The following is a 23,265-nucleotide window of genomic DNA, read 5'->3' as shown; positions in this document are numbered from 1 at the left end:
GGATTCCTAATCTATAATGGTCATTATTTTTAGTGTGTACTTCCTGCCCACACTCCACATTACCAGCTTTGCTAAGAAGACACATTTTCAGCACAAGCACTGCTTTGTCAACATGTTATGTGTCTTCTATCAAACATCATTTTCCAACAGTCAAAATATTTCAAACAATTACAGTAGGCGGTTTGAGGGGATGTAAGTGGGTTATGAAGTCAACAATTGGATATGCTGTAGTATACTATTGTTTCTATTTAGTGAGTGGATTTTAGACTGCATTTGTAACGTAATGCAATAAATCTTATAAAAGTAACTAATTCCAGAAGAGTAGGTTGACAATACTTCAGTTGTAATTTTCCTTGTGTGCAGTATGGTGTCAAACAACACATGGATGCATGACATTTCTACAAAGATGAGTAAATTTTCAAACAGAAATCTATTTATTGTTAGAACATTTTAAATGACATTTAAACATCAAAGCCCTTAACCAGTTTATTTTCCTTCCATAGTTGACACAAGACAGAAACTCACTGAGGGTGTATTCAAGACACCTTCTACATCAGCTAAGATAACAAACTAATGCAAATGTGCTTACATTTACCCAACAGAGTAGAACATTGCAGAAGCATCATTTGGCAAACAAATTAATTCATTACAAGTGCTTACATTTAGTTTTCATTCATTTCCCTGCATTGTAGGATCAATAATTGTTAAAATCAAAAATCCAATAATCTGTTTCAATGTGTAGGATTGGACAAAGTGTGTCATGTCATATATTGATACATTTTTATAGCATGTTTTATTTGCAGGTTTACACTATGTGTTGTCTAATAATTAATTACAATTATATACATCACTTAGCACTACAGACTACTTTTGCAATGATACATGTGTTACAAGTGTGTACATGTGTACAGTATTCATAAGAGCATGGTTAACCCCATACTGGAAACACTGTAATAACAGGTATAAGCACAAGTGAAGTAACTGACAACTGTCAGTTGTAGATAGAGGCTACAGTAACAAACTGTCTTAGCACTTATGAAGGCAAGTGTCCCATACTGTTATGTAAAATATGGCCAGTTGGTAGTTACCCGTCAGAAAATCTGAACGCCGAATGAATCAGAAAAGGGATTCAACCTCTATAAACACACATGTAAAGCACATGGGACAAAGACACAACAGGTAAGAGAGATAACTACACAGCTGCTCTACAACCACACAAATAATACACACACAAGCTGCTCAGGGGGACATCTCACTAGTTATTTGCTGACAAACAGCAAACTCTTCAACTGTGTCCAGACCAAGCTTTCTTGGAACATCTTGACTTAGGCCCATATAAAAACACTTCTTCATCAAATATGATTCAAGCTGTTTTGTTGCTTAAGGGTGTTTGCCTGTTTAGAGATTGGGTAAATGCCTATTTAGATAACTAGCGCCAAAAAACATTATTCACCTACCAACACAACTTGGTTATTTGGGCTCAATAGAAGTGCTTGGCTGCTCTTACATGTCAAATAAGGTTTCATACCGATACATAACGTGTTTTAATACAGGCGAGTCAGACAGACTCAAATACGCGTTCAACAACACTGCAAGCCTAACCACAATCGTGGTTTAGACCCTTGTTAGTTTTCCCTTTGACAACAAGATACCAGAATTCTTACCCTTGAATTACCATGGGTAGAAATAGTTGCAAATTAACACAGTGCATTGAGATGTAAAAGAATGGACTCAATCTGCACAATGGACAACAGACAGGCCTCTGCTTAGTCCCCCAACTTACTGGCACACCTAAAAGACTGACACTTTAGACTTTAAGAAAATAAATAGATTCTTAAGAAATATTATTTACAATGGACACATTGTTTAGGGTGTCCCTCCCTTCTGTGCACCACTATCCTCTCTAACCTTTTAAATTTACTTGTGTCTCATTTCATAGCAGCATGAGTACAACATGAGGCAAACATCCCAATATCAACCCTAATAGCTTGTTTACCTTCATCAGGTCTGTAATAGCACATAAGGTAACGTAAGAGTTCAGTATGTAACCAGAATTCCATTCAGTCATCAGAAGGATGTCGTAGACTGGTTTGGGTTGGGCTAATCAAGATTACCTGCTTATCTACACATGTGAGAATGCCTGTGAATCAAGGACAAAGGTCAAAATACATACAGTATAAGCAGCATGGACGAGATACTGTACATTTTCCCAAAGGGGTGAGGAGGACAAAATGGTGAACGTGATCTGAGGGTGGAAGGGGAAGAGAGGGGGGTGCAGGAGATGTTGAGCCATTAATGTGCTTAATTTGCAAGCACGTTACTGTCAATGTCTCCAGATAGATATTCGAAAGTGGACGGCTGCTGATTGAGGAATGTGTTCATCTAGGGAGGTCCAGACAGTGTGTCACTGAGATAATATCACTTCAAAAAAGTGTTAAGGTGTCGGTAGTGTTCATGCCACAGTACTGTAACTAAGCATGATCTTCATTGGTTTTATGCAATCTTTTACCTTAAACTACTGTCTTGTCTAAAACTGTGCATTGCGACACATTAAATACGTGCATTTAGTTGACTTCTTGAGGTAATACCCAACAATAGACCCTTGTGATGAACAATAATTATGCTTACTTGCAGAGTAAGCCGGCATGACTTGATTAGTGGAGGACAGATGTCTGACAGGTGGAGCTTGGGCGAAGTCTTTATCAGATTAGTGATCTGTGAACTGCAAACCAAAGTGCATATGCAAAAATCATCCTTTGATCATGCAGTGCATTATAAATGTATTCCCTGATGATAAACCAAATCGTATAATAATTATGCTTTGAGTGCTAGTCTAGACATGTGCTAGGTCTAAAACACAGTCCTCCAGGTTGGGCTTAACAGATCATTTGAATTTAGAATGTTTTATGTCAAATGTACTAGAACCAAGCCTTTCCAACAATGCATACTGCATCACAGTTGTAAACTGACCTTGACAAATCTTTAGCCCACATGTGGCTATTATTTTTCACATAGGTATGATGCTGGTTAAGAGAATAATTAATGAAGCCAAGAAATCCCGTGAAGCGAGTAGTAGATTAGTCATATGTAAAACCAACTCCATCTCCTTCATTCTCTCATTCTCTCAGTGTCTACTCCACTTTCATTGGATACCATATTACAGTGTGCTGACCATGCACTGGTTTCTCGGTCCACTATCTACCACAATTGTGTACCTTGTTCATCAATGGTACCGGATCTAGACTTTACACTAATTGATCTACAGACAGCTATATAAAGTTGGGTGAAATAAAATTGGCTCTTCACAATTGACGTTGTGGACCCAGCAACCAGCTTAACCAGTTGTAGCTCACACATCCATGGCACAACGTGGTCTTCTCTACTTTGGCACACACTCTAATATGACTGCCAAGTGTACCAGCTAGCCTCCTTTGTCCTACTCGCCCTTGGACCCCTTGTCCACTGAGCCCTTGAGGTAGGACTTGTAGAAGAAGGAAGCAAAGAGTACCAGGTAGCTAAGGTACATAAGCGAGCCCCACACAATGTTGTCCAGGTAGGATGGGCAGCGAACCTCGTGCTTCCAGTGGTAGACCAGGCCTAGGACAGCCAGACCCATCACCATCTGCATGATCTGGGTGGCGGTGATGACCATGGCACAAGGACGGGGGACTCGCATCCTGGCAGCCCGAGCAGCATAGTAGGTGTACATAAGCGAGTGCACCACGTAGTTCATGGTCATGAACCAGCCCCCGCCGGCCACCTGGTCCTTGTAGGAGTACCAGGAGTAGACTAGCACAGTGATGTGGTGGTACCAGTGGAGGAAGATGAGGCGCTGCTTGCGGAGCACGATGAACACGGTGTCGCCTGGGAATGAGCACAGGGGAGATGACTCAAAACGGTGGCACTCTCTCTCCACTTTCATTACAGACTACTAGAACATGTTCATTCTCTCTCTCTCTCTCTCTCTCTCTCTCTCTCTCTCTCACACATACCAAGACATCCCACAGTATTTCCAAAATCCCACTTTAACAACTATATGACACAATATTCCAATTATTAACAATATGTTGCCAATTTCCAATTATTAAATGCCAATCCATGCAGTATGAGGTCATTGATGTCCCTCCTGTCTATTGCTCAAGAGATTAGTCAATCCCTGGACTCATTTTACAACCTAAGCAGTCTTCCTCCAGTTATCAGGACTAACGTAAACCCTGTCTGACTGAGGCAGGGTAGCATGTAGTAGCTAGATTCTTGAGCAGGAAGAGAGAGAGAGAATCAACATGCAGAAGCAAAGCTGTGGGGATAATAGGTCTCTCCACTGACCAATGTAAAGGAAGCGCTCCAGTAGAATTCATCTCATCTTATCCCCGATTGGTCCCCTTAATTAAACAATGACAAAGTCCAATCCATGTAACCCTACCCCCGATTTGGTCGCCTTACTTAAACAATGACAAAGTCCATTCCACGTCACCCGCTTTCAGGCCTTATGTTTAATGCAGTCTTACCCAGTTCAGGAGCCTTGCTGAGGACGAAGGCATAGGCCCAAAACTTGCTGACGGGGGCGCTGTAGAAGCTGATGTCACACACCGACTCTCTGAAACCGCTGGTGGTGAGGACATAGAGCATGTACCAACCAGTCCTGAGCGCGCCGATGATACTGAGGAATAAAGACCATAAGAGTATATTCACAGTAGCCCTTTTTTTACTCATATCAATACCCATCACTAAAACCCCCAATGTTGATAAAGAAATGCTGATGAAGATAAGAATCGAGTTCAGGTTCAGTTTACAGAACAAGATGTTCAGCACTATGTCACACTCAAACAGGGTGTGGAGCAGGGCACACTATTTCTGATGCACCCAACAGGCTCTTACAGGGTGCTTTTAAAGCTCCCCTACATTATAGAAAACAATAAAACCACAAGCCCAGTATGAAATTGATCCAGTGAAATTCCAGAAAGTCGTTTCCATGCAACTCATGAAAATCAACACCTCAGAGAAAAGTGAGAAGTAGCTGAAGTAAACGCTGAACTACATACACCAAAACCTGCACAGTCACTCTGCAAGAAACAAGATCCATAAATTGGAATGAGACATACAATGTGTGGTGGGCACTAGGCACTGGGAGAGTAATGAGCACATGGATTAAAGGGGTTTTCAGGGGTGCACACGCTGTCTTTTCCATTTAGCCCTGGGATTGAGAGGGCAAATCACACCCACTTGTATGGGATTAGGATTAGAGGGTCAGCAGGGGGCGTCGACTGTCCCAGGATTGTACTTGAGATTGTACCTGAGACATGACAGGCTCACCTGGGGCAGGCAAGCCCAACTGTGTTCAACACGTTAGCTTTGCATGCTGTGCATGCACGTTCAATGGACAATGATGCCAAACAGAGGATAATAGAAGGATTGGAATCTGGATTACATAAACATTCTGTGTTACGCTTTGGGTTCACATGGGTGTGTCATGGGTGTCTTTCGATAAAATAATACAGGGCCTACATGAAACAGTATTAAAGTAATAGTCCACATTTCCTATTAAGATAAGTAAGCAGGATGCACTGTCATCAAACTAACTATAGATACATGCTTAACTTGGGCCTTCCTTTGTGTACACAACACTGCTAACCAATCCAGAGAGGAATGTAATTCAAGTTCTACTTGGTCTTTGCCAGAACATTCCGTCACGTAGGTGAAGTTTCACAGTACATTAACCCTCCCAACAATATCTTCTACTTAGATATACATCTTTACATTTTGCAGTGATGTTTATTTATGCCTCTGTAGAACAAGATTGTCAGTTAAAACATAGCCATAAAATTACTTCCTGGAAATGTTTAAGGGAAAAAGTTTTCTGCACCCTTCTGCCAACAAGACCAACTGTACACACACCACAACAATGTTCATATATAGTTTTCATACTGTGTAGTAGAACTAAACAGAACTGTTCATAAGTGTGTCCATCTGTCACTCACCTGAAGATGGCAAGACTGAATGACCAAAGCACAAGGAGCCAGCGCAGGTTAAGTTTGGGCCTCTCCCTCATGAAGTGTTGGCCCCCAAAGATGAGGGCAGCATACAGGCCACAGAACATGAACGACTTGCTCCTATCAGGAATAACAATCAACAGAGTGCACATTGTTATATATGACCAAACCAGTTTTTCACTCATTCTGACTGACAGTCTACAGATAAATCTTATGATGACTACATGGATGGCTACACTGCTGTCTTTATACAGATTATGTTATACAAGGTTAGCAAACAGAGACCAGGAGTGGACCGTAGCGATGGGCTCAGCAGAGTGATCTCTAGACCACCATGACTCCTGGCAGCTTCTTTATTACAGTCTTTCTCGTTCGTAATTATGGTGGAGGGTTAACAGAGATTAAAAGTTGACACACGGACCATTCACAACCTACAGGCATCTGGCTTGTAAACATCTGTATCATAGCATTCTGAAACAGCTGGTGGCAATGAGAGCCGATTCTCACTTCCTGTACAAACATGTATGAAAGGCCCTCAAGCAAAGATGGCTGCAAAAATCAGTGAGGCGTCCACTAATCCAATTGACCGAATGAACAATATAAAACTAATCTGACAAGATGTTGCTTGACCCAATTCAGCCAAGAGCTTGAGATGGTCATTTGCAGCACAAATCGAGACGCTTTCACAAGATGGAAGCTCTGACTAGATAACACATCAAACATGGTAAACAATGCACAAAAACGTTCATTTTCCATAAACTCAAGATATCCTAGAGAGATAGGATGAACAATGAGGATGGCAGGTAAGAAAAACACAGGGAGTTGTAGGCCCAAAGAAACCCCCCCATTCTCTCCCCTCTATTCTAAATCTCCTTGTCCCCTTCTTAGATGGAGAAGCGAGACATAGCAGCAGGAGGATGGTTGAGGTATCTGAGAGGAGAATGTCCCTTGAGAGCAGAAATGTGCCTTTTCAGGTTGCTTCACTAATTAGCAGGGGTAATGCTGAAGCAGGTCTAGCCCATTAATCACAGAATCAGGGAGTAAGGTGTCACCTGCAAGCAAAGCATCTGTGTTCTGGCATGTTGCAGTTGCTGTGATCTTGATCTGCTATACTCTGGTACCAAACCTCCCGGGAGTAAATGTAGGCAACAGAAGAACTCAATGCCAGGGTAACATTCTCAAATCAGCTTGCTTTGACAAAACCAGTCTAAACTTCATGGAGGTGCGAAATGCACCTCTTTGCAAAAATGTAGTCTGACATGATTTTTCATGGCCCATTTTTACAGGACAGAAAATGCCCTCCTCTTGTTCACATAGTTCTCTCATCGGACACTAGGCGAGGCTTTTGGAGCTTGTAATTTAAACGTGTGAATTCGAAGAACACGATGTTAACTTAACAGCACATGATGTACCAAAAGCATTTTAAACCGTTTCTAAAACAACAAAGAACGTAGAATTTCCAGACACCAATAGGCTTTCGCGACAGCCTAAAGATTCTCTATAGCATATACTGCATGTAACCAGTAAAGCCTAATCGACGTAATGCAGGCACGATGTAACGTAAAACAGGCCTCTGCTTTTCAAATAAGTAACGGTCATTATGTGAACACTATCATAAAATGCCGGTTAAACATAAGAACAGTGAGGAGAAGTTCAGGCGGTCATATCATGCATCCTCAAGGGCATTTGGAAAGGGGCGGGAGGATAATATTATAGATTTATAAAATTGCTACTATTACCTAAAACTGCACGTTCACTAATGTTACCAGCGGATTACAAATGTAACAGTTTCGCATTCATTGTTTGAACTAATGTCCGTCCGCATGGCGTAACAACCACATCATTGCATTGTAGATCGGTCCACTCCACATTTTCGGCCAAGGTGAAAAATCACCGGAATCATACTTCATCCAGATGCTTTAAATTAAACAGAATACTCACCAGTTTTCTTGCATCCATTCCAGAGCGACTCTTTCATCGAACCTTCGCTCGAAATCGTACTCTTCTAGCGGGGTTTGGTGCTCAGTCTCGTTCATTATTGTATCAATTTTTGTTTTTCTGTTATACACTCACACTATATATTTTTGGTAAAAAATACACAAAACTGCCAATCGTAAAAATCATCTGCCTATTCAAATATCAGACGAATTCTGTTGCCTGTAGTTCGATGCAAAGAAAGGATGCGATAGAATATGCACTTCCCGGTCTCTCACGCACAGTAGCCGTGTGCGTCTGTGCGAGCACGTCCTCTAGCTCCCACGGATTGAAAGAGCATGGAGGAGGCGGGGCTTCAATCGGGCGTGTATAGCTGTCATAGTTTACAGATTAATTATATTTTGATCACTCGTCTACCTTAAATGTGAAGATAGTTAAAAGAACCCCCCCCCCCTACACAATTACAAAGTGTTGAGTTGCCCTACATCCTCTGAATGAACTGAGTTAGGCGGCCTAATTAACTGAGCAGTCATCCAGTCTATTGAATGCCAACAATATTAGTGGACTTTCATTGAAGAACAAGTGTGCACAAATAGGCTATAGAGTTGACTGAACTACTTGACGATGCAATATTTAAAAGTTACGTCACAGGTTAGTCACCAGTGGTAGGCAATTCTACGATGTCTACGATTAGGCAACATCGTTTATATTGCTCTCTGATTGTGTGCAAAAGGGCAATGAGTTGTTTCTTGCGTAGCAGTGATCAGCATATGTGCGCGTGGACATTCAATCGTTGAAAGTTCTGCAATCTGCATGATTTCGGCAGATTGGGGTCAGCTACATATCTATTCCATTTTGAGTTTTGTAGATAGCCTATGCTTACAATCTCATAAATACACACATTTGTGCCACAATTCTGGGTAGCCTATGCCGCATTGTAACGGGACCTCAATTCCAGAATTTAACATAATCTAAAAGGACTTTAATGATCGTCATGTTACATTTAGCCACATTCAAGGGATCCAAACGTTTTCAACCCACAAGCAGATTAAGTTTAATTGCTCAGGCTATATTTTACCCCGTCAATATTCCTGTAGACATTGTTTGCAACCATATGAGCCTATCTATAAAAGCGTCCCACAAGCCCAGCAAAATCACTCGTATGAGAATGGCACCCTCTGCTGGACAAAACACTGAAGTGATTTATTAGATACGGATACACTATGATGAAAGTACAGTATCAGTAAAATATTGCAACTGTTATGGATATCCAACACTGACAATGCGTGTTCCAAATGCATATGAGTTCGCTCTAAATTTGATAACAGAGGTGTGTCACGTGTGTCATTCTCGTTAGAATCCATCCCATAGAAGCATAGCTCACAGAGGAGTTCCCATGGAATAATGCACAATGGTCTGTTTGACGACAAAGTGAAAAACAAGCTGTGAAAGTGAGAACAAGGCATCGTGGTGTGCCATCTTCCAGGCGTTAGGCCAGTGCCTCTGCTGCGAGTATGTGAGGAGAGTGGACTCTCACTGCCCTTTGGTCTGGTTACTTCCACTCACCCGGCCAACAAGTAACGAAATTAACAACTTTACCGAGGTGAAGTTTGTTTCATATTCGACATACGACATTCGTCTCACATTCGGAAAACGCGACTTTACAGCGTCGCGTTAGGGACCGGGTGAAAACTAACCGTTCCAGGGCTGCCAACTTTTCAAAAAAATCTTGGAGTGAGATTTGGTGGGGCCAACCAAAATGTTGCTGCGTACAAAGCACCCCCCCCCCCCCCCCCGACGATATTTCACGTGTGTTTGCACCCCCTCCCCCCTCGTCCTGTTCATAAAAATAACACATTTCAATAGGCCTACACAAAAAAGGAGTGACGAAAAAATAGAAAAACTAAGTCTCCGCACGAAAAAGATAAATGCTGGACTGCAACATCTTCACAGCACAGCACAACAGGAGTCTCCAAGGCAACCACTGCTGGTGAGTAAATGACTGTTTTGAAATTAAAACACTGACTAGTTCTTGATTTTAACTTTATTTATTAAAATGGTCAGGAGTCCAGAAGAACATATTCAAATCCTCATTACTATTTGCCCTCTTAACACACCAACCCTCGTACTCCAAACCAAAAAACGAAAATTGTATAACTATAAAAAAAGAAGAAAAATATCAACAAAGAACAAAAAATGAAGTATTAAACACTCAACTGCTGTTGCCATGACAATTGCGATAAAACACATTTACAATAAAAACAATCATCACAAAATGACCTGTTATCACATTAAAATGTTTTGATAAGCAAAGAAAAAGTTGTACAAAACAAAACAAGCTTTATTCATAAAATAAGTGTAAAACTAAAGGAATTAGAATCTTTTTTTTTTACGGTATCGTTAGCAGATCCAGGATCCGACTAGCTTCCCTCAGTGCTGTAAGTCACCATTGGCAAGGACTCCATGACTGACTTCAGATCAGCGTCTACACAGCACTCTCCTCCTGCTCCATCCTCTGGGCTGCTCTCTTCTCTCCTGGTCCAGCTTCAGCACTGGAATGCAGGGAGACCATGCTTTATGCTCCCCATCTCTGCAGGTTTCCTGGGGGTCTGGAGAGACACAACAGAGTCAAGAAAAGGGGGAGGAGGGAATATTTTCCCTTGCGAACAAACTACAGTACCTTAAAGTACAGATAAAGGGCAGTGTTGGATGTCAGAAGAGTCAGTAACACCACCACCACTCTGATGATGAAAGCTGGCAGAGGATTGGCTGGAACAGAAACACAGCGAATAAAGGAATAAATAATCATCAGATCAGATCAACTACCAAGGTAAAGACACATCCTGTACCTTCCATGTACAGTCTAAAGTGCAGCCACTTGTTTTTAGAGTGTGGAGATGACCAGTAACCTCGGTGACTGCTGTTGACACATTCTGGGGTTATCTCCAGATCACCACAAGGCTCATATGACTGACAGTTAGATTCACTTAAGACCAACCACAACTATTATCCAAAAAAGTGTGAGTAACCCTTAAGACAGACTTAAACGTTGCAGGTTGTGGTTCTGAAAATCTTTTCTCACTTACCTGCAACAGTGAGAGAGAGGAGCTCACTCTCAGAGGTGAAGTTATGAGAGAAAACGTAGACTTCATAAACACAGCTGTAGTTCCCTTGGTGGGTGTGGTCTGCAGCAGGAAACAGGAAGTTGGCAGAGTAACTGTCAGCTGTGAGGATGTGTGTCAGGGTTGTGTTGGAGCCAGTGAAGTTGAGGTGGAAGGAGCCTCCTTGGTACTGTGGCTGGATGGAGCAGGTGATGGTGAAGCTGTGGTCCCTGAACACTCGCAGCCCCTGCTGCTGGCCCTGGGAGACCCCTAGCATGGAGGAATACAGGGAGATACCAGGCTGGAACAGGATATCTGCAAACAAAGGGAAAGTGGAAGGGGAAAACAGAAAAAGCAGGTGAAGCACTTCTCTTATTTAGCTGTGATCATAACATTGGCATGGCAATCATGTACAACAGTGTCACATGAAACCTGCAGTGGTTCCTGTAGGGGACCTGTATTACACCTGTAGGGGGCAATAGTCTGTTGGAAACATTTGAAACATTCTATGAAGGTATAGTTTCTTGGAATGTACTGACAGAAATAGTGACTTGATTTGACTACCAAGATCCACAGGTGAATGTGACAACATTGTGTGTGTTACCTGAGCAGACCACTTCTGAGACATATGAAGAGTTTAATTTGTTCTTCACGTGTCCACACTCCCTCAGAGCAGACTCAGTCCCAGCACAGAAAAATTCAACATGCCATGCAGGATGATGTTCATCACCATAATAATCTCTTGCTGAAACAGCAGATCCACAGTCCAGCTGTCTGCATACTACAGCTGCATCCTCAATGATCCAGGAAACCCCAGTGGACAGTTGTCTCCACTCTTCCTGGTGTTTGATCTCCACTCTACCAGCACAGCGACTACCTCCATCCACCAACCTCACATTAGAACCTGGAGAGATAGGAGACAGTCATGTCCTCTGACTCACTACATCCTAACAAAACATTGCCTTCATCTTTCTCAATCTCTCTGTGAATGAGAAACTGATGTTAAGAGACAAACTTTTTCGTACAGTACCTGAGCAGGTGAGTCCAACAGCATTACCAGGTGAGCAGGTGTTTCTAGCTGATTCTGAGGAGTGACAGTCCAGGAGACGGGACTCCTTGCCTCCACACTGGAACTCTTTATCCCAGAGTGGACCTTTCCCTTCTCCGTAGAGCGCCCCCTGGAGGGCTGAAGGAGCCCCACAGCCAAGCTCCCGACAGACCACCTCTGCATCCAGCCTGTCAAAATCAGCTTCACACACTGAGACCCACGACTGATCAGACCTCACCTCCACTCTGCCAGAGCACAGACCAGCTCCCTCCACAAGCCTCACAGACTCTGGAGGAAGAGAGAAGGTTAGTAAGGACATGGAGACAGAAAATCGCCAATAAACGTATGTGCTTGATAAAAGTACTTGTTCCATTCATATTATTGTTTATACAAGATTAATCTCTTGACAATACTTCATTACTGAATTTATTAAAACAAGAAAACCCCAAAATAACAATTGTATTTATAGACTGTAATCTATGGTAATGTTCTGACAGCCAATGACTGGCTTATTGTGTTTTTTTTCCTGAATACACCTGTAGGGGGCGGTAGGCTGTTGTAAACCTTTAACAACATTTTAAATAAGTCATTTATTGTTGTGATCTGAACAGATATTGAGACAGGTGTGTGCCTGCTCACCAGGTGAGTGTAACAGCATGATGTGTGTATTACCTGAGCAGATCACCTCCCGGACACGGGAAGTGCGCAAACGTTCGTTTATTTTTCCACACTCCCTCAGTGCAGACTCAGTCCCAGCACAGTCAGAGTCAAACCCCCACACAGGACGATATTCATCCCCAAATTGAATTTGTGTTGAAACAGCAAATCCACAGTCCAGCTGTCTGCACACTATACCTGCATACTTGATATCCCATGTATAACTGAACATTTGTCTCCACTCATCTTGGTGTTTGATCTCCACTGTACCAGCACAACGACTATTTCCACCCACCAACTTTACATCAGATCCTGGAGAGACAGGAAACAGTCAGGTCCTCTGACTCACTGCATCCTAACAAAACATTGCCTTCATCTTTCTCAATCTCCCTGTGAGTGAGAAACTGATGTTTAGAGACAAACTTGTTCGTAGAGTACCTGAGCAGGTGAGTCCAACAGCATTACCAGGTGAGCAGGTGTTTCTAGCTGAGTCTGAGGTGTCACAGTCCAGGAGACGGGACTCCTTGCCTCCACACTGGAACTCTTTATCCCAGAGTGGACCTTTCCCTTCTCCGTAGAGCGCCCCCTGGAGGGCTGAAGGAGCCCCACAGCCAAGCTGCCGACAGACCACCTCTGCATCCAGCCTGTCAAAGTCAGCTTCACACACTGAGACCCACGACTGATCAGACCTCACCTCCACTCTGCCAGAACACCAACCAGCTCCCTCCACAAGCCTCACAGACTCTGGAGGAAGAGAGAAGGTCAGTAAGGTCATGAATATAATAAAGCACCAATAAATATGTATGGGCATAAAGAACCATGAACGGTACATTTATCCAGTTCTATACTCTTTAACATGAGGTGAATCTTCTAACAGATGGCCATCCTTAAATATATCAAGCCAAGAAGTCCCTCATGAAGACATTGATCATTTATATACGCAAGTAGTCAATGGTAATGTAGGCTACTGACAGATCCGTTGTGAGTATTAGAATAAGTCATGTGTGACTACCAAGTTCACCAAGTGAGCCATGATGTTTGTATTACCTGAGCACACCACCTCCCAGACATTTGATGTCTGTAAACCTCTGCCCAGTTCTCCACACTCCCTCAAAGCAGACTCTGTCCCAGCACAGTAAGATCCAAACTCCCATGCCGCACGATCTTTATCACCATCATAATGTCTTGTTGAAACAGCAGATCCACAGTCCAGCTGTCTGCATACTACAGCTGCATGCTTAATGCTCCAGATAGACCTACTGTACAGTTGTCTCCACTCTTCCTGGGGTTTGATCTCCACCCTACCAGCACAGCGACTACCTCCATCCACCAACCTCACATCAGATCCTGGAGAGATAGGAGACAGTCAGGTCCTCTGACTCACTACATCCTAACAAAACATTGCCATCATCTTTCTCAATCTCTCTGTGAATGAGAAACTGATGTTAAGAGACTTTTTCGTACAGTACCTGAGCAAGTGAGTCCAACAGCATTACCAGGTGAGCAGGTGTTTCTAGCTGAGTCTGAGGTGTCACAGTCCAGGAGACGGGACTCCTTGCCTCCACACTGGAACTCTTTATCCCAAAGTGGACCTTTCCCTTCTCCGTAGAGCGCCCCCTGGAGGGCTGAAGGAGCCCCACAGCCAAGCTGCCGACAGACCACCTCTGCATCCAGCCTGTCAAAGTCAGCTTCACACACTGAGACCCACGACTGATCAGACCTCACCTCCACTCTGCCAGAACACCAACCAGCTCCCTCCACAAGCCTCACAGACTCTGGAGGAAGAGAGAAGGTCAGTAAGGACATGACTATAATAAAGCACCAATAAACATGTTGTCTAAAACATGTTCATTGTTTGGTGAACATGTTGGCTGAAAGAATCATGTACTTTCATTTTATACAATTGAAACAATCTTTTTATATGTTGTGGATCTCTTGAAAAGATCTTTGAATTTAGAAAGCCAGGAAACACTTAAATAGATGTAAATAACAATTTGTAGTCCGGTGATTCACTGTCATGTTCGACTACCAAGATCACTATGTGAATATAACAACGTGTGTATTACCTGAGCAGATCACATCCATTACATGATTAGACATCCCATTGTACACCATTCCACACTCCCTCAGGCCAGACTCAGTCCCAGCACAGTCAGATTCAAACTCCCATACAGGAAGAACATCACCAACATCAATTTGTGTTGAAACAGCAGATCCACAGTCCAGCTGTCTGCACACTATAGCTGCATGCCTTATGCTCCAGTAATAGCCTCTGTGAAGTTGCCTCCACTCTTCCTGGTGTTTGATCTCCACTCTACCAGCACAGCGACCATCTCCATCCACCAACCTCAAATCAGAACCTGGAAAGACAGGAGACAGTCAGGTCCTCTGACTCTCTGTACAGTCCTGTCCAGAAACAAACTCCAACCTTTTCACACCAGAAACACAGTTGTGATTCCCTAGACTGACACAACAAACATAGCTTTATGACTCAACAACCAGTAGTGCCTAGTTAGTTGTCATGGTAGAACGCTCATGTTCTACCAACCTGGAGGTTCTTCAGTGACTGGAGGTTCATCAGTGACTGGAGCCTGGAGACCTGAGGAGAGATAAGAACTTCAACATGACTTCATTATTTATTAATTAGTTCATTCATTAATCCAATCATCTGTCTCTCTGTCTATCTCTCTGTATCTCTCTCTCTGTGTCTTTCTCTGTCTCCATCTCTCACACTGTCTGTCTCTCTCTCTCTGTATCTCTCTCTCTCTGTATATCTCTCTTTCTCTGTATCTCTATCTCTCTCTGTTTCTCTGTATCTCTTTCTGTCACTCTCTCTCTTGCCCTGTCCTTTCTCAGCCGGGGGGGGGGGGGGGGGTGGGAGGCCCTGTGCCAACTTATCATGAAAAGCTCTGCTTATTGACACACACCGTGATGCACGCGCAACAATCACTTTCAACCCGCATGGGGACTGTCCATAATTCCGACAGCTATATAGTCATATCCTGCGCGTGTTCTTGCGTAGCCACCTCATTTGCTGAATAATTTATCCAGCGATCCTTGAATCGACTTGGGAAATTATTACTTCTTTTTAGTTGTATTCTTTTTCTCAGCTAACGATTCATGTTGCAAAACATGCTCTTTTGTAGCTGACATTGTTTCGTCCGGTCTTCTCCTTCTTACTCCTCTCACTCACACAGGGCGTACACTAACACCCTGTAAATCGTAAATAAAAAAATGTTTTTGGACAAACGGTAATTTCATTTTAGAGCACATAGAGTCAAGAACAAGGATACAAAAATATTGAAAGTAGAAAAAAATAAAACCGTAGTCAGGCGTGAGGCCCCCAGTGGCACGAGGCCGTGTGCGGTCTCACTGTTGGCACTACCCATGCCACGGTTCTGTTTACCAGTATAGGGCAATTTTTATACATTACTAATACAAACATGTTGACAGATACAACAGAGCCCTACCTGTGCTCCAGAACATGACCACCAGCATCAGGACAGGGAGCATTTCTCTCTCAGACTGGGTCTCCACTGGGCTGTAGAAGACTTCTGACTGGGGAGTGGACTGAGGGCCGAGGACACAAACTGCTGCTTCACTCCTATCAGTCATGTCTCTTCTATTTCCTGTGATGCATTTCCAGATCTCGTCTGGTTTATCTGCTTTCATACTTACTTTTCTCAGACGCTTAAGTACATCACACATCAAAAAAGCAGTTTCTAATTTCTTTGAAAAAGTTGCAAATGCGTTGGTACATCCATGCAAATGATTATGTACAATTCTCTGCTGTTTCCTATATTATTAATTGCTTTTGTCATGTTGATCAAGATGTATTATAATGGGTCTCTGTTGAATAGTCTCACCCCCCACAACATTTAGGCATTATTTCATAGCACAAGTATTTACTTGCAAAATGGTTGAACAAGTTGTCATAATATGTCAAGCATATTTCCATACATTTCCATTAGACTAAATCTGTCCTGAATTGGTAAATTGCTCCAGATGAATATTGAACCACGTGAATCTCATGAACCATCAACTGGCAAGTATATATAGCCGGAGCACAACACAATGTTACAATGTCTGACAATTGAAGGACAAGGAAATGGACGTGGTCAACAGCCAGAGAGAAGAAGAAGAAGAAGAGGTGTGAGGCTGCGTGGCGGAGGAGTTGGGAGGCAAACAGAGGAAGAGGCAGAAGAGGCAGAAGAGGCAGAAGAGGCCAAGGCCATATGCGCTATCCTGATGAGATAAGACACTCTAAAATATTCTTTACACGCTGCATCCCAAGGGAAGATATTTGTTGTGATGTGGATGAGAATTTGTGGCCCAACAGGAACGTCAGGAGGTGTAGGAAGACTGCACTGTAATTCCTACAGCACTGCATGTACAGTTTTCCCTAAGGAGATTAGGGGATTGCAATGACATGGTCTGTCAACAAATTACAGTACAAACAATAAAAGTATTTGAATGTTGTCCAGTCTCTTGCAATCATACTCCTACATTCACTAAGGTGTAACCTACAATTTACATTAATTATCATCCAAACTTTAGCCATAGTTTACATCAGAACATCCCTCCAGAGTACACTGTTATATTGTCTTATCCGTACACAATGACACAAGGACTTGTCATTTTGATGGCACGGACATGTTCATTGACACAAATATTTACTTTTGAGAGATTAACTAAGGATTTTGAGCAAGAGACTGGCTTTTGCAGGTAATCCATGGTGTTTTGCTATTTGTACGAATTGTTTTGAGAAATGCACTTACTGTTTTGAGAATTTCAATTCTGATCTGAGAAATGTACCAAAGCTACTGAGAAAAACTGTAATATCTCTGGAACCATCTTCCAGCTCATGTTAGGGTGTCAAAGGCAGGGCAAGGGGAGTGGTCTTACGCACACTCACACACACACACATATGCACACATACACACGCACGCACACATACAAACGCACGCACACATACACACACACTCACACATACACACACACAAACAAACTCAGACATACACACACGCACAAACAATTTTAAGACTGACTGACACTTTAGCATGAGCTGGAAGATGGATCCAGAGATCATAAGATCTCTGAGATCTTGTCCCCTGAGAGTTGTCCATCCTGGCATACAATTTAGAATATGTATGTGTTTCATTATATTTATATGGATATAAAACCTCAAACTGTCACCATATAATTCTGATAATGTCTGGCCTACATCCACACCCTTTACTTTTTCAATTAAGTTTTAATCAAAATGATATAAAATCGCTAATCTCTGAAATAGCATGAAATCCTCGCTAAATTAAAAAAACGTTTTCCAAATTTTACTGACAAATCTCAAATATGCACCAGATTATTCTAAGAATTTCTGGCCTACTTCCACACCCTTTACTTTTTCAATTAACTTTTAAACAAAATGATAGAAAAATCGCTGATCTCTGAAAATAGCATGAAATCCTTGTTAATTGTAATAACGTTTTCAAAATTGTGATAACAAATCTCAAATTGACACCAGATTATTCTAATAATGTCTGGCGTACTTCCAAACCCTTTACTTTTTCAATTAATTTTTAAACAAAATGATAGAAAATCGCTAATCTCTGAAATAGCATGAAATCCACGCTATATAACTTTTTTTAAATTGTGATAAAAAATCTCAAAATGACTGGTTTGTTTAAAACTTAAATGAAAAAGTAAAGGATGTGGAAGTAGGCCAGACATTATTATAAAAAGCTGGTGTATATTTTAGATTTTTCAGTGCAAATTTGAAAAGATTATTAAGATTAATGACGATTTCATGCTATTTCAGAGATGAGCAATTTTCTATCATTTGTTTAAAACCTAATTGAAAATGTTAAGATTGTGGAAGTATACCAGACATTGTTAGAATACTCAGGTGTTCATTTGAGGTTTTGTATTCATAGAAATATGATAAAAGTCATACATTTTCAAAACTGTATGGGTAGTCTTAAACCCGGTCCCTAACGCGACGCTGTAAACTAGCGTTTCCCCAATGTGAGATGAATGTTGAATGTCGAATATGAAACTATAACTTCACCTGGGTAACTTTCACTTCTACTGGCCCTGGCCTGATGCTCGATTTCTTACTGATTTCATAACAAAATCATCGTCAACACAAAAGCTTAAGAATATGAAGAAATGCATCACAGTAGTTTTATAAAGCTGACTTAAATCATTATAATGAAGTGTTAGGAATTTATAGCTACCCACAGTCAATAGAGCTAATATTATAAAACCTGTATGAGACACAACAGGAGAGGGTTGGCAGATAGTATAGGACCTGTCTACTTTTGTCATTAGTGATGCAGCATAAAGTTGAAAGAAACACTGCCCGTGTTAAATGCCAGTTGATTATTGTCTGAATAACTTCTTACCTGAAATAAATAGCCCTGCTAACTGCTATAGGGACGCAGTGACTGGGCATGCTCGTGCCGGTTGGGAGGGTGAGAGCGTGCTCTATGTTGTGATGTCCGAACGCTAAGATCGTGTTGAGGTGCAGTAAACGTCTTCTCGGCATCTCTCATAAAATAGGCTACACTGAGGGCGCATTGGAGCTGTCTCTTTCAGAACCACAGACTCCAGTCCCTCGCATCAGGTAGGAAAATGCCTGTCTACTTGACATTAACTATAAGCAGAGTCGGAGCATGAAGAAGCCGTTTATGTACTGTATGCGGACTGCAGTGGTAACATCAGCGTTGCCTGCAGTAGGCTACCCGCCGGTGTATCACATTTGATCATTATCCAGTGGACACATGCAGCCAAACGGATACAGTCTACTTCTACAACGATATTATTCGGTAGGTGACACGCATGTCCTACATACAAGCTAGCACAAAACATGGTCACGTTCCTTTGCCTGTTTTACAGGAGTTACTGTTTGAGTGGTAGCCCGGACACCCGACATGTGACCAATGTGATCGAAGGGAGAAATAACTTGTCAGTTCACTGCAGCACTGAAAATACATTCCCATCCACACTTATCTACCTGTGGGCTTCGCAACCTCTAAAAAGGTCATTATAGGTGTGCGGGGATGTAGATCATTATAAACAGTCTGGTCATTTAACATCACATTGTAGCCTATGTGTAACATTGTATGCTTGTTTACCCGAATGGCTGTATGTTTTTGGAAAGGTTAGATAGAAATGACTAGATAAGCTTCAGAAATGGGAGCTACGTGAGGAGAATTTGATGACTTTATCTGTCCTGTACCTATTCTGGGCCTTTCAGTGTCAATACGGAGACAAAGGGAACATAAACACTTCTGCTAAGGAAGTGCATGAATGAAGTTTATGGATGAAGAACTTACATTTTTGTAATGATGCCTTCAGGTAAATTTCACTTTTTATTTCAAGATTTAAGATTGTCATGGTCTTATCTACACAGTACCACATGCTGAACATATTGGCTGGGATACACAGTATCGAATTAAATTTTATCTGATGCCATCTATTTGTCAAGACAATTTAACATGTTCATCGTTCATGTCAAGTCAAGGAGACAGGCATGAGAACAAAAGCCATTGTTCTATCAATTATTATCCCCTACATGGATATGACATGTATGCGTTCTACTGAATGCTTGGAAATGCAGTTATAGAGTTGTGCCTAACATGAGGCAGAGTGAAATTTGAGTGAACTACTATTTGCTTTCCAAAAGATTTGAGAGTGGTCAGTGTTCACTTTATTGGGTGGTGAGGACAAAGGTGAGTGCATTGTGTATGAAAATGCATGCTGATTATGATGCATTGCTGCTGCAGCCTCTGCAACTCCTGTAGCTAATAGGGTCCATGACCACTATAGGACTCCTGCCATGTCTCCCCAGCATGAGAGCAGACCTCTCTCCTCAAGCCAAGGGCAGCTGGAAGTATTTTGTCTTCATTTGTTACAATTCTGTAGTATCTTTTGCTTCCCCCCTGGGTCCTAGTCTCAGCGCACCTCTGTCTGTCTGTTAGACTAGCTTAGTGACAGGATGATACAGGTAGACAGTGCTCCTGTTGCAGCGCAGACCGATCAACAACCAAACAGACAGGCTGAAACACCAACACGCACACTCACAGGTACACACACGTGCATGCATTTACTAACACGCACACACACACATCACCTTTGCATTTCTGCTTACCACTGCATTTCCCTAAAGGAATATATTGCTCCAGCAATAATATAGCAGTTCAGTTGACCCCTCTCCAGTATTGAACGCAGTTGTGCAAGGAGACATCGGTGTTATCAATTCAACCAGATTATAAAAAATAAATAAAGACAAACTGCATGTGTATACTTACACTCTATAATTATATTGCTTCAACCTTCAGGCTAAACTACAACAATGCTGAATCAATTACAGTCTGGTTGTGAATGAATCACGCATTTTCTGTGTAAGGGTTAACAGCGGGGTTTGGAGTTACACCTTAGTATTTTCTCTAATCAGCTTGTCGGGTATTGAAGTTCTGATTTGCTGACAGACAACTGTAGAACAAAACCGTTTTCAAGTGAGACCACAGCTAAGGCATCATAACGTATTGTTGAAGTGGTCTGCACTAATCGTGGCCAGGACCTGATCGATTCCTATTGTGACTGTGTTTGTGATTGCCTGCTGACCTCCCTGTCGTAAGGTTTTAGTGGAGTCGGAAAAAAACCCGACCTGACTGATTAGACTGAATAGATTATTTTGTCTTCCTCCCACGTTAAGGTTTTGAGTCTTCCCAGCTTGATCTCGGCTCTCATCACCCTCACTAAACACTAGCCCGTGTCTTTTTCATCAGTTACTTTCAGGTTTGGTTCGATTTTTGTCTCTGATAGAATTCCATGGGCAATCATGTTTATCCCATGACAGGTGCCTTGATAAACCAGTGGAATTTGTCAAATGTGTCTGATTTTGCAAACACATGTATGATGATTCTATTTTGAGAAGAACAAAATGTTGGTTTCCAGGACCTTCATTACCAAGTGCTCACATTCCTCCGAATATGGTTTTGAGGGGGTGTGTTTGGGGGTGGATGTATTGGCATGAGCCTGGTTAGTTCCACCACGTATAGAACGTTAGTGTGTGCAATGGTGGCAAACATGAGCTTTTACTACCCTGCTGTGTTCTCCGATAATGAGGGTCTGCTCGTACAATCTGCGGGTCTCTTTTGGCTCTGCTGCAGATAGAAAGCTTGCCAGTGGACTGGATCCTTGGTGTTTAATGGAACTCAGACCTGTTAAAGAGCCACTGTTTTCTTGTTACTGCTGAAATGTCTCCTCTTGCCGTTTTGAATGGGCCTTGTGTTGGCCAGGGGGGGCAGATGAGTGAGGAGTTTCCAGTTGCAGTCTTGGCATGTATTAGATGCTTGTCGAGTCACATTTTATTGCCAGTAATTGATTTAGCCTGCTGTTTGATAGTTCCAGTATCCTGTTTAGAGTTCTGCATAATAGCCGTAATTGATGTCCAATAAGTTTACAACTTAAATTGAGGCCTTTAGTGTAAACATTCAAGCACTGTACAATATGAACGTACTGCTTTAAATGACTGTAGTGAGAACACTTACCAAAGATTCAGATGAGTGAGTCAGATGGGAGTCAGATGGCTGAGCGGTGAGGGAGTCGGGCTGGTAATCAGAAGGTTGCTGGATCGATTCCCCGCTGTACCAAATGACGTTGTGTCCTTAGGCAAGGCACTTCACCCTACTTGCCTCGGGGGGAATGTCCCTGTACTTACTGTAAGTCGCTCTGGATAAGAGCGTCTGCTAAATAACTAAATGTAAATGTAAATGTAAGATTCCTAAAGTCTGTTTAACAACATTGACATTGTTAGTCTTTGCACTTTTACAATTCTTACCTTACCTATTGTTGATAAGTAAAGGAGCTCATACATGTTTAGGACCTATAATGTTTATTTTAAGGTTTAAGGCCACTAGGGATTGTCAAGAAGGGAAGGACAATTTCTTTTTACCTGTGTTTGTACTTGTTACAAATGGCTAACAGGCTTGAAACTTGAACCTACAGCGGAGGGGACTGTGGATTGGACAACATTTCAGTGGCGCTGGATGCGATCAAGATAATCCTGTAATTTGATTGTCTTAATGTTATTTGTTTGAAATAGAACAGTATCCATGATTCGAGATGGCGGGCTTTGTTTATACGGCGTAAGGCTGCTTAAGCCTCAATGCTTTAAACCCTCGCCCGCATCTGCTTCAGGAGTGCTGACACTGCGCGAAGGTAAAAGCTGGCTTGGTGTGTTTGGTGCAGTCTACAGAGATAGGCTTGTTGTGATACTTGCTTGTCACATTTTACATTTAACAGACGCTCTTATCCAGAGTGACTTACAGTAAGTACAGGGACATTCCCCCCGTGGCAAGTAGGGTGAAGTACCTTGCCAAAGGACACATCGTCATTTGGCACGGCAGGGAATCGATCCGGTAACCTTCTGATTACTAGCCCGACTCCCTCACCGCTCAGCCACCTGACTGTTAGCTGGTAATGGACACCCTCCCTCTGAAAACTTCTGTTCAATATGTGGTTAAAG

At 42.2% G+C, this 23,265-nt stretch overlaps 2 protein-coding genes across 2 annotated transcripts; both read right to left on the bottom strand.

The window, feature by feature from the left end:
* Positions 1-415: 415 nt before the first annotated feature.
* Positions 416-8,233, bottom strand: LOC146259599 (very long chain fatty acid elongase 6-like). The gene is made up of 4 exons (XM_084670192.1): positions 7,932-8,233; positions 5,979-6,110; positions 4,509-4,660; positions 416-3,864 (listed from the first exon to the last, which is right to left on the bottom strand). Exons 1-4 carry the CDS (start codon positions 8,024-8,026, stop codon positions 3,437-3,439), a joined length of 807 nt encoding a protein of 268 aa, XP_084526318.1. The 5' UTR covers positions 8,027-8,233; the 3' UTR covers positions 416-3,436.
* A 1,757-nt stretch (positions 8,234-9,990) lies between these two features.
* On the bottom strand, positions 9,991-15,130 carry LOC146259598 (scavenger receptor cysteine-rich type 1 protein M130-like). Its single transcript, XM_084670191.1, has 10 exons — positions 14,798-15,130; positions 14,201-14,506; positions 13,779-14,078; positions 13,170-13,475; positions 12,747-13,043; positions 12,057-12,362; positions 11,631-11,930; positions 11,012-11,071; positions 10,606-10,694; positions 9,991-10,534 (listed from the first exon to the last, which is right to left on the bottom strand). Exons 1-10 carry the CDS (start codon positions 14,844-14,846, stop codon positions 10,472-10,474), a joined length of 2,076 nt encoding a protein of 691 aa, XP_084526317.1. The 5' UTR covers positions 14,847-15,130; the 3' UTR covers positions 9,991-10,471.
* Between the last annotated feature and the right edge of the window lie 8,135 nt (positions 15,131-23,265).

The sequence above is a fragment of the Hypomesus nipponensis genome, chromosome 13, assembly GCF_054491055.1.
Source record: "Hypomesus nipponensis isolate SF chromosome 13, ASM5449105v1, whole genome shotgun sequence".
Lineage (NCBI taxonomy): Eukaryota > Metazoa > Chordata > Actinopteri > Osmeriformes > Osmeridae > Hypomesus > Hypomesus nipponensis.
The sequence above is the reverse complement of the archived record's forward strand: the minus strand, read 5'-3'. Positions and strand labels throughout refer to the sequence as shown.

Bases quoted from the DNA above. Each gene is read 5' to 3' on its own strand.
- LOC146259599 (XM_084670192.1), bottom strand. From the start codon at position 8,026: ATGAACGAGACTGAGCACCAAACCCCGCTAGAAGAGTACGATTTCGAG. The intron at 4,661-5,978 runs GTGAGTGACAGA...TTTATTCCTCAG, and splicing joins TTCAGTCTTGCCATCTTCAG to TATCATCGGCGCGCTCAGGA. The intron at 3,865-4,508 runs GTAAGACTGCAT...GCTCATTCCCAG, and splicing joins CAGCAAGGCTCCTGAACTGG to GCGACACCGTGTTCATCGTG.
- LOC146259598 (XM_084670191.1), bottom strand. From the start codon at position 14,846: ATGGTGTACAATGGGATGTCTAATCATGTAATGGATGTGATCTGCTCA. The intron at 14,507-14,797 runs GTAATACACACG...CTCTTCCTCCAG, and splicing joins AATGGATGTGATCTGCTCAG to AGTCTGTGAGGCTTGTGGAG. The intron at 10,535-10,605 runs GTACTGTAGTTT...GTGTCTCTCCAG, and splicing joins CCCTTTATCTGTACTTTAAG to ACCCCCAGGAAACCTGCAGA.